Genomic DNA, 12034 nt, shown 5'->3' with positions numbered 1-12034 from the left:
GACAGCGAGGTTTTGAAAAGAGTTCTAGAGTGTCAGTGGCTCACTATAATAAGGTGGCCACAACATGGCGTCCTTACTATCCAACCTGGCCAAACTCTGGTAATACATGGCTCTGCCTACACCCACGGATGAGTGGGCCTGCTGTCCCCTGCACATGTCCTTCATCTGTGGAATCACTGTGTGCACCACTCACTCACTTAACCACTGGAACGTTTCCATTTATAAACCATAACGGCGCACCTCATAATTCACCACATACAATTCTACTTTTACAGCTGTGACTGGTCTCTTAACACAATGGAGGCCAAACCCGAGATAAGTCGGGTTAACTCGCCAGATTTCTCGGGTTTTGGTCGTTATCTATTTTATTCGACATTTCCCTTCATTATCCATCCATGGAGCCTGTGTTATCATTGGGAATGGGTCTGAGATCGCAAAAGTCCAATACCGCCACCTGGTGGGTTGCGGCCTGTAGTGCACATCCTTTGACACTCTTATAACGCATGGATTTATAAGAATCAAACACTCCCGATTCATGTTCTTTGGTGGATTATGTTATGGACACGATCGACATCAATACTTGGAATGGCGATCAGATAATTGGAATATTCTTTTTGGGTTACATCCTAGTCAAGGTAAGGGCTATATGCTATCAATCTTGCGTTGTTACAATAATTGCTTCATTGCGATCGGAGGGTATGTGTGTAATATACTGTGTAACGTATTCCGTTGGTGACGATCAAAGCATAAAAAACGCCCCCTCCCCCCCCCCCCCCCTTCATGCATTCATGATGAAACATAATACCGATAATATAGAGTTGATTTAGAAATAGTAGCGTATACAGGCAAGAAACGGAACGTTTTTAGTGAAATGCACGTATTGCTGCATAGCGTCGTTTTCTGGGATTAGACAGGATTACTCTAAAACTATACTCATATTCGGCACACTGGAAGCGCTGTGAATGGCCCCGAAGCACTGGGGTTGCCAATTTGTTTTGGCACCCTTGTTAGCAGATTAGACTGTTCACACGAGCCACGGCCAGCTTGTGATCTGCAGTGACGGTTTCGGTGTCTGGTCTATTTTCAGCGTAAGCCACAAGCAAATCAGACATATACCAGATTAGAAAACCGCCAAAACTGGATAAACAAACACGTTATTAGAATTTGAATATGTTAATTTTATACAACAGGTAGGTCGGACCACGCATTGTGATTGGTCGAGAGCATTTTAAGCCGTGAGTATATTCATGATAAACTCACGGTTAAATCACCATGAATATACCACTGCGCTGGCTTTAGAATGTTGTAGAAAGTTTCAACTGCCATTCATCAAACGGAAACTGTCGACATGACCTACTCCGTGGACAACGTTACGTTTGATTTAACGTACCTGTAGGAGCTATTTGATTGTTTTGTCTGTAGTAGTTCATCACTGGGTGGCAGCGCGGAGCGCATGGGTTTTTGGATATAGGCACAGGTGTAGGCTATTGCGCAATCAATGGATGGGTGACGGAGAGGTCTCACGGTTTTTACTGCATACACCACACTCGTTTCACTATCATAGTCTAGGTCTGGTGTGAATGCGACCGACTTAACTTATAGTTAACGGGTACTGTAGCGACTATCCTGATGTCCTGGTAGGCGCTCGACTGGGTGCGGGAAATCCTCGCCTTTGACGCGCAATTAAAGATAAAAGTAATGTCCAGTCGTTGTCACTTGCCGTTGGGTGAAGTTCCCATTTAATTCAAGTAATTAACATAAATACATGGTTGCTGAGCAAAACAATAGATTATAGACGTGGCAGAGACGGCGCACAGCTGTTCTGCAGGTGGAGGAGAATAGACCCCCCTATATGCCGCATGCCCATCCCTCCCTCCCTCCCTCCCTCCCTCCACTCCCTTATTGTTTAATAATGCTGTTTTTATGAATACCGTTAGATGTAGGCCCGTCCTCTATATCTATACACTCTTTATAGTTAACGGGTACGTTAAATTAGAATAATACCACTAACGCAGGAGACGCTGGGTTTGAGCCCAGCTCTCGGCGTTGCTACCAGCTTGGCTGGTCGTTCATACTAACACAATTGGCAGTATTAGGGGTAGAAAGCTGGTGGGTGGGGATCGGACGTTGTGGACAGTGACTCCTACAGGTCGGTTGGTGCGTCTGTACAGCAGGAAGTAAGTATCGGGGGCAGCGTGAGCCTCCCACGTGCTACTCCTCGCCACTGAGAGATCGCGCTGTGCAGGTGAAAAGATGCGACGGCTGCCTCCTCGTGTACCGGAGGGGACACGTGATGCAAGGCTTCGTCCACATGGCAGCCGACCAGTGGGAGGCATGGTCTAACAACGTTCGAGACAGGGGAGGGGAGAATTGAAGGGAGAATTGGCAAGGCGAAATTGGGATGGGAGAAAAAATTGAAAAATAAGGAGAAAAAGTGGATAAAATTTTCTTTTGAATAATACGTCATTCGTTTGCGTTGCCAAGCTGGTTGATAGCCTACACCATTTGAAATTCGATAGCAACGATACATCTTTAGGAAAAAAATTCTACGCCAAGTTCACTGAAATCGATATAAAAGACCCTAGAATTGTCTGTATTCATCCTTTTTTTTTTATATATTTTATTTTTTTATTATTTTTTAAACAAACACATAAACATAAACATAACAACATAAAATTAGATATACAAGCATTAATTAACAGTGCACATCCAATGAAATTACCATTTAAATAAATGTATTATACAAGGTATACACCTAATACTTGCTATCTAATACCCTACACACATATGCTCTCGCTCGCTCCCCCCCCCGGCCCCCCCCCCCTTGGATAATCCATCCATTATCATTCGCTCCTAACCAGGCACTACCATTCAAATGCTAGTTTTTATTCTCTCCACCACTTCTAACCACATTGTCATTTTGGATTCACTGAGACCCAAAATTCTTGCTGTAGATATTTCTAGATAAATCACTTCGAGATATGTAAGAATCCAGACCTTCCGGCACATTTTTTCCGGTTGAAACCATCGTGATGCTATCAGCTTTTTAGCCGCTGTGATACCAGATAAAACCAATCTCTTTAGCTGTATAGGGACTGCAAACTCAAAAACATCATTCAACAGTAATACAGAGGGGTGTACAGGTATATTCAGAGTTAAGAGATTTGATAATTGCTGGGTCACTTCTTTCCAGAATATCTTAACTGGTGGGCAATCCCAGTACATGTGCATAAATGTACCCTCATCCCCATTTGTACATAAGGAGCATCTGGAGTCTTGTTTAAGACCCATTCTGTTCAGTCTTATAGGAGTCAGGTATGCCCTATGAATATAGTTAAGATTGATTTGTTGATGGTCCGGGTTACGTGACGCAAGTCAAACATTTGCCCAGGCTTCTTGCCAATCAAAATTTATTTCCAGGTCTGGTATATCCCTCCTCCAGACTGAGTCTAGGTGGAGGATTTCATACGAGGACGTTAGTTATTGATGATACAAATCTGATACAAAACCTCTCAATGTCTCTCTTTCATAGAAGAATTTGTGGTATCTGTGGTATTCAATTGGTATCCTTAATGGGACACCATGAGCCTTCAAACATAACAATAACTGTGCGTAAAAATAATATGTGGAACTGGTGAGATAAATTTTTTTGTGTATTTCCTCATAACTACAAAAACCCTGTTTGTTGAAAACATCTCCTAATGTGTGTATGCCCTGCTTTTCCCATCTAGGGAATCTTATAGGTTGTTTTCCAATCAGGAGTGCATTGTTATTGAATAAGGGAGTATGATTATGCCATTTATGTGGGTTTTTTGTGTTTCACGCCATATCCGGATCGCATGAGTAATAATGGGGCCAAATTCCAGTTCGCATTGCTTAATTGATAATTTGGTGTATACTATGTCCTGCAGTCTATGTGGTGCTACTATATTTACTTCTAAATGTCTCCAGGATACTGATGCTTGGGGATCAAACCAGGTTGTCAGTGGTCTTAAAGTGTACGCCTTAAAATAGTGGAAAAAATCTGGAAATGCCATACCTCCGTCGGCTTTGTTTCTCTGTGCGGTGGATCTTTTTATACGTGGTGGTTTGTTATTCCAAATAAATTTGTATGCGGAAGAGTGTAATTTCTTCCAGTAACCATCTGGAGGGGGTAACGGTAGCATTGAGCTGATGAAGTTGATTCTAGGTAAGACATCCATCTTAACTATTGAAACCCGTGCCTGTACTGAGTTTTTAAGTTTTGACCACTTGTCAAAGTCGTATTTTATTTTATTTTGGATTTCTATGTAATTGTGCTTCACCGTTTGGCTTATGGTAGGGAATACTTCAACTCCCAAACATCTAAAGTGTTTAACCATTGGTATTTCTTCTGGAAGGAGTATATTTTTTGCAGGGGCGTTAAGTGGAAAGAAAGCCAACTTTGGCCAATTTATCTTAAATCCCGATAGATTGCCAAAGTCATCAATCAACTTGAGAAGATGAGGCATTGCGGTGTTAGGGTTTTGCATGAACAGTATTACGTCGTCCGCATATAAACTAATTTTGGGTTGTGTGCCCTTGATTACGATTGGTTCTATGAATTGGGATTGTCTTATATATTGTGCTAAAGGCTCTAATGATAAATCGAATAGTCCGGGACAACCCTGTCTAGAAGAGCGTGATACCGGAAAGATTTCGGCGGTGATTATACCTGTTGTAATCATGGCCGATGGGTCTTTGTATAATACTTTAATCATATCAATGAATCCTTTTCCTAACCCCATCCTTTCTAATATTGCCCATAGTTACGACCATTCCAACCTATCAAAAGCTTTCATCGCATCCAGGGACAGCATCGCCTTAGGTGTGGTGTCGTCCTTGCTGGCATCTAGTACATGTAGTAATCGTCTTATGTTATCCGTGATCAAGCGGCCTCTTATTCATCCTATATTTTTCCCGATGGTGCAACTTGCTGTATAAAAGCAATAATACACTCGAACCAGTGGAATATCAGCAATATTGCGGGCGCATCATAGCCGTGTCAATATTCCTGATATTCCACTGGTTATCGTTTATTATTGCTTAAGTATATCGGTGAATGTACAGATGAAGGGTAGGATGTGCTTTGTCAATTATATATATATATTCTCACTCGCTGTCCGACAACCCCTCCCCTCTGTGTGTGTGTGTGTGTGTGTGTGTGTGTGTGTGTGTGCTTGTGTGTGTGTGTATCTTTCTCTGCTTTCCCATCTTCTCTCACACAAATGGACTGCATTTATATATATATACAAAATGCTATATATATATATATATATATATATATATATATATATATAAATGCAGTCCATTTGTGTGAGAGGAGATGGGAAAGCAGAGAAAGATACACACACACACAAGCACACACACACACACACACACACACACACAGAGGGGAGGGGTTGTCGGACAGCGAGTGAGAATATGGAGAGAATGTGTGGAGACTAGAGTGCAAGGTGATAGAGAGATACATCGGAGACGCACAATTGGAGGGGGGCTTCCCACTCTCCAGGGCATTTACAACAAGCGTGCATGGGCAAGGCTAAGAGAATTATCCAAGACTCGAGCCACCCAAACAACTGCCTCTTTGAACTGCTGCGGTCAGGCAAGCGATACCGGAGTCTCATGGCAAGCACAGAGAGACTCAGAAGAAGCTTCTAACCCCAGGCCATCAGGATGCTCAACCAACAATAACACTATGTAACAACCATCAAATGCACTCACAGCACACACATCCACACGCACACACTCACTTTAAACATACAACTCACTGCAGCACCCACTTTAACCACTTTAGTACACCTAAGCACACTTTATATTTATCGGTAAAGAATTTGCACTACAACCCATACCTCATTACACCTTACTGTAAATTATATTGTACCTAAATTGTACCTCATCCCACTTCTGCTTTGCACTGTATAGTATATTGTATGGTAACTCAGTTACTTCTACTCTACATAGACCATTGTATGTATATATGTATATACTGAACATTTTGTCTACGTACTTGACTTCTATTTTATACTTGCTATACTTATTTATTATCTATCTTTGCCTAGCACAGTCTCTGGAGCGAAACAGAAAGAAGTATTTTGTATAAAAGTATTCTGTACTTCTGTATGACAACTAATAAAGAAACTTGAAACTTGAAACTTGACAGGCACGTGCACACATAGAGCCCAAGGGGTGCTTGAGCACCTGCCCTTTTGAGCCCCATAAAAAAGTGCAAAAAACATTTATAATTTTTTTTAGCGTTACGCATATAGACTGCCCTTCCAACTGAAAAATGACAGGATAGAATAAAAATATTAGGTAAAGAGAGAGAGATGCCCCATATTCCATTGCAGTTTGCACGGCCTCCTCAGCGTGCCTCTCCGCGGACCTATATATTTTATGCATAGCGTGGGTGGTGATGATGATGATGATCGAAACCGCTGTGGCGCATACAGTTGAATGCTGGTATTACACTAATTGAGGTAAACGAAGAAGTCAAGTCCGATGGGATTTGGGAATCTCAAATCTCAAAAATGCATTTATATTAAACAATACAGAATATACAGCACTTCTTGGGGTCTGTAGGGTAAGCACTTATTCCCTCCCCCCTGAACATTTATGGAGATGTATGGGCCTTTTAAGTCAGTGATAAAAGTGTCTTTCAAGGATAAGTGAGCTCCTGCACTGATTATTATAGTTCAATATTCAATATTTGATCACCAAAACCCCCCAAAAAAGCATAAAAAGGGGGCCCCCTGCCCGAAAAGGGCCCTTAAAAATCCGGCTTAAAAAAGTGCGGTTAAAATAGACACAGGAATAGTGCCCTTTTCAGCCTTTGAGCACCTGCCCCTCTAAAGTCCTGTGCACGTCCCTGATCGGAGAGACCCTTTCTCTCACGGGTCCGAGACAGAATGGTTTAAAATCATGGATTCAAAATGTCCAAGAGTTACCAAGCTCTTGATTTTTTATTTAACCCATGATAAATATCAGCTCTACCTGTGATTATAAAAGAGCAGCGGAGCAGACTGGCACGTGGGGGAATTTTTATAAGCGCACTCTGTAATCATTCTGTTATTCCTTCTATTCAGAGCGTCCTCTTGAGCTTGCGGAGCCCATCAAAGATGTGAAGGCAAAGGAGCGGGGCTCCGCTACACTGAGCTGCAAGTTTTCTGTCTCACCCAAAGAGGTTAGCTGGTTCAGAGGTGAAACACTACTAACGGCATCAGATAAATACAGCATGAAGCAAGACGCTACACAGGCTCAGCTAACCGTCCAGAAGCTGACCGGGGAAGACAGCGGAGAGTACCGCTGTCAGTGCGGACCTGTCGAGACCAAAGGAGCTCTTACTGTTGAAGGTACAGCATGCTGATAGAACCCTTGTGGTGTCAGCAGAACATTCTGGAATGGACATTTGTCGACAGCATCCATTAGGATTCAGAGTTAATGGTTTTAGTCCATGTTTAAAGTTAATGTTTGGTTTCCCCTGTCCAGTGCGAGAGATAAAGATCACCAAGCACCTGGCAGACACAGAGGTGGATGAAGACAGCGATGCAGTGTTCACTTGTGAGATCAACTATGCAGATGAAGAGGTACAGTGGCTGCTGAAGGACAAGGCCCTCTTTACCAATGATGTCAACACCATCACTGGTGAAGGGAAAGTGCACAAGCTCACACTTAAGAACTTGGCACCAGAAGATGGCGGCACCATTACCTTCAGAGTGCACAAGGTCGAAGAGTCTGTCACACTTAAGGTCAAAGGTAAGAACATGGATTATGGCTTTACCTAGTTAAAAGTACAATCTGGAATTTATTTGATAAATATAAAGTTATAAAAAGGATATTTTCCATTGTTAAGTTTGACTTAACGATGGAAAATGTGCTTTGTAGAACTATCTTAGCTTTAGAACTATCTTAGCTCATCATAACTAAACATCATAACAAAAAATACAGGTCTATTTCACTGTTCACAAGCATTACATGTGTAAACAAACCTTTTACAGTCTCAAATAATAGTATAAACTTTGTGTTTAGCTGTCTGACTGAGACAATACAATTCTTCAAAGAAATATCTTCAATACAATAACTTGCTTTGTAAGCAAAGCCAGTGGTGAATAAAGTGTTTCAACAGAGGGTGCCATACTGCAAGGATTGTGCTTTTAAGTAAGGAGGTGGGAATGCAAAATATCCTTCAATCATGCTTAAATCTCTGAATCTCCAGAGAAACGTGCAGTATTCCTCAAATCTCTGGACGATGTCATCGGAGAGGAAAAAGGCATGATTACTCTGGCATGTGAAGCCTCCAAGCCCAGGGTGTCCCCCATATGGAAAAAAGATGGCACTGTCCTGAAGGCTGGGCCCAAATACGAGCTCCTGCACACAGGAAAGTCCTTGGGATTGATCATCAAGGATGTGACCAAGGAAGATGCAGGGGAGTACTGTTGTGACCTTGGAACTGAGATTTCCAAGTCAAAGGTCACTGTGAGAGGTGGGTATTATAATAATAATATAATATAGTAATCTGTTGCTCATTAATATACAATCTGCCGTTCTTGAAATCTCCTGGTTATGGTGGGATGCATTCTTTTTTTCTTGTCCTTAATCTAGAAATTGGCCTCGGCATCACCAAGTGGCTGAAGTCGGCGGAGGTGACAGAGGGCGAGACGTGTAGCTTTGAATGCATCCTGTCTCGGGAGAGCACGGACGAGTGTTCCTGGACCGTGAGCGGCCAAACCGTTAAGGACGGAGGACGCTTCAAAGTCTCCAGTAAAGGACGCAAGTACATGTTGTCCATCAAGGACGTCACCCCTGCCGACACTGGAGAGGTGGTCTTGAAAATTGCAGACCTGAGTTCCAAGACCACATTAGCAGTTGAAGGTGAGCTATCTGTTCATTTAACCCTTTCACTGCCACACAACAGAAGGTTAACCCTTTACTATCACACAACCGACGGTCGCCGTTAACAAAGGTCAAACAATTACTCTTAACTGGCACCCATAAAAGTGGCCATTTTTAAACTTGAACTTGAGGACTGCATACTTTTCTTGAAAAGCGTATCTTTATAGGCCTACTTTATACTTATAGCACATGCATAAGCCTGGTCTCTTTTGAAAGATAACATTCTGAAGTTTCTGATACAATAAAGAAAGATCACTTTTAGTGCTAATGAAATAGAGTAACATAGGTCTGAACTTGAGTTGTAGAAAAACGTGTTACTCACGTTTTTCTGTAGTAGTTGGAGTCTTATGTAGTACATGTCCGAATTTCATAAAAATCCGTTCAGAAATGAGTGATTAGGAGTGATTTTGGTAAACTGTGAAAAAGAATTAAAGCTCTCCAGTAAACCATTTCCTCATTGACTTCAATTAATTTGGCGTTTTTTTCTCTTCCTGTTTTCGCTTGTGACTTTTCACCTAGATCCCTGTGCAATAATTTTCTAGATCGCCAAATGATTGACGGAGCTAGAGCCCCGGGAGTCGGGGTGGTAATAAAAAAGAAAAAAGCTCTGCCATGTACTTTCGCGCACGCCTCACATATCGGCATGTAATTTTAATTGTATATATATATTGTATTAAAACCCGAGCCGCTAGAGGTCGGCAAAGTGGCGCGTCGCGCCGGTGGGCAAATTGTCCTAAAGAGGTCCCGAGGCCGGGTCGGTGCCAGTTAAGAGGTTAACATGTCGTCAACCCTTGTTCCAGGCAAAGCTTCATCTGTGGCGAAGGAGCTGGAGAACCTCAGTGCTGGCCCAGGCGAGGACGTGGTGTTCAGCTGCGAGGTAACACAGGTTAGCTTCACCGTAAGATGGGCCAAGGATGGGAGAGCCATCAAGAAAAGCCAGAAGTACGGGATCAGCCAAGAAGAGATGGTCATGAAGCTGACCATCCATGGTGTCACTGCTCAGGACTCTGGGGAGTACAGCTGTGAGGTTGTTGGAGGAGCCACCACCAAGGCCAAGCTGGTGGTCAAGGGTGAGTACCAAATGACGTCTCTTAGTAATCTGCTTTCCTCGTAGGTTAGTGTTACTCTTTGACTGTATAACACTGTTCAAAGTGATATTATGGCAAACAGTGTATACTGTGATGAGATCTTGGTACACAACCTTTTCCCTATCTGTAACTGTAACCAATTGTTAGCAGTCCAGTTGTTCTACTGTACATGATGTGACATCTAACAAACATGTACCATTTTTCACAGAGCCAGTCCATACGTTCACTGCAGAGCTAAAGGACAGCCAGGTGGAGGAGAAGGGCTCTGTGACTTTACAATGTGAGACTGCACAAGCCCCAACCAAGGTCACCTGGTACAAAGGTAGCACGGAGCTCAAGGCTGGAGGACGCAATGAGATGTCCCAGAAACAGAACATCTTCAGCCTCACCATTAAGCAGCTGGTGGAGAACGACAGCGACACCTACACCTGTGACGTGGGTACTGCCAAGAGCAAGGCAACAGTGACAGTCCAAGGTAAGAACTTGAGTTTGTCCATCTTTTTTTTAATAGTTTCTACAACTATGATATTAACCCACTCAAATGATAGCCTTGGTATATTTATTTGGATTACAACATAATCTAACATACCACAATTGAATGAGCTAAATAATCTAAAAGGCTATCATGCATGCAGTAGGCCTACAGCTGGGAAGAGATTTGCGGAGCATTTCCATCAGTACTGTTTTTGAGTAAATTGATGAATGAATGTCTGGACTGCCTTCTCATGTTCCTCCAAGTCGGTTATTTTTACAGAATAAGTAGGGGCCGTCCATTTCTGCCATCTGAAAGGAAATGCTTGAAAGATGAATAATTAATTGCACTGCTACAGATGATTAATTGTTGTATAGGTATATCAGGCAACGTCTTGTGGAAGATTTACTCTGCTAGACATTAAGTGCTGTTTGACATGCTGTTTGACAAGATTTACAAGTTGTTAGTAGGTCATATTTTGCATGAAAATCATGTACTGGTGAAACCATGTACCTCAGCGTTTGCCCCCACCTGTTTTATTCTATTACATTACACAATAAGGGATGGATAGTATTTTCCTTCAGTGTGTTTTGAGGCCCCTTTTGAGGCCCCTTTGTACTTTTCACTCACAGTCTTTGAGTTTGTGCCACCAAGGTCAATCAGTGCTTATAGTGGAGACACCTCAGGATTTTAATTGTTTTGAGGGGGACCCTGCCCTGTTTGTGTGGCAGGTCAGTCCTACTGATGTGTCTCATGTTCAGTGGTCCCTAGTAGGGATGCACTGATCTGACTTTTTCAGTCCCGATACCGATGAAAAATGAAAATCCGATATATATATATATAATTATGTTTACCGATACCCGATCCAGCTATTCTAGTCATATCGGGGCCGATATCCAATATCAATATCGGATCTGTGCATCCCTAGTACCTAGACCAAAAGTCCCAGGTCTCTCATTCAGGTTGAGTGTTAGGGTTAGGGAACCAACAGTTCGAGGGATGACACTTATGGCACTTCTCCACTACCTTGCTGTGCTGTGCCCGGAATTCGTACTCCCGCTTTGTTTTGCTTTCTCCACTGCCAACTGACCTGTGCCAGGCCACAGTACCTGTGCTGATTTTCGCTACTGCTTGATCTGTGACGCCTAGTTTGACTCCTCCTACCTCTCCGACTCGCTTCTCACAGGTCTGTTGTGTAATGGAGAAGCGTAACAGGCAGCACGGGTAGGATACAAATGCTTGCTGTCCTGTACTGTGCCATTAGAGTGTCATTAGAGACTCAGGAACCATCTCTGTGGTCACTGGGGACCAGAGAGTATACCCCTCTTTCTACTCAAGACTAGAGCTTCTGCTAGAACTCTAGACTTTTAGAAGGGAATTATTGTGGTCATCATGAATCATCTGTGTTTTTTTGTAACAGTAAACTAGTTTTGTTACTATACTTTGCATTGTGATTATGTTATACATATTGAGTTCAGCATCTCTCAAGGGCCTCTGCAATGCTTCTCTTCCATTTTATTTGGATTTGCATGTCAAATGGATACAGAATGTATTGGATGTTCAC

At 42.6% G+C, this 12034-nt stretch overlaps 1 protein-coding gene across 1 annotated transcript in view; it reads left to right on the top strand.

The window, feature by feature from the left end:
• obscnb (obscurin, cytoskeletal calmodulin and titin-interacting RhoGEF b) overlaps positions 1-12034 on the top strand; it is a gene marked incomplete at its 5' end in the record, with an annotated part of 220305 nt that overhangs the window by 68518 nt on the left and 139753 nt on the right. The window contains 6 exons of the mRNA XM_084326891.1: positions 7104-7370; positions 7507-7773; positions 8234-8500; positions 8620-8889; positions 9711-9980; positions 10207-10473. Coding sequence (XP_084183017.1) covers positions 7104-7370; positions 7507-7773; positions 8234-8500; positions 8620-8889; positions 9711-9980; positions 10207-10473 — 1608 coding nt within the window. The remainder of the gene's footprint in view (positions 1-7103; positions 7371-7506; positions 7774-8233; positions 8501-8619; positions 8890-9710; positions 9981-10206; positions 10474-12034) is intronic.

This window comes from Notolepis coatsorum (genome assembly GCF_963971535.1).
Source record: "Notolepis coatsorum genome assembly, chromosome: 13".
Taxonomy (NCBI): domain Eukaryota; kingdom Metazoa; phylum Chordata; class Actinopteri; order Aulopiformes; family Paralepididae; genus Notolepis; species Notolepis coatsorum.
This window is presented reverse-complemented; position numbering and strand designations above follow the sequence as displayed.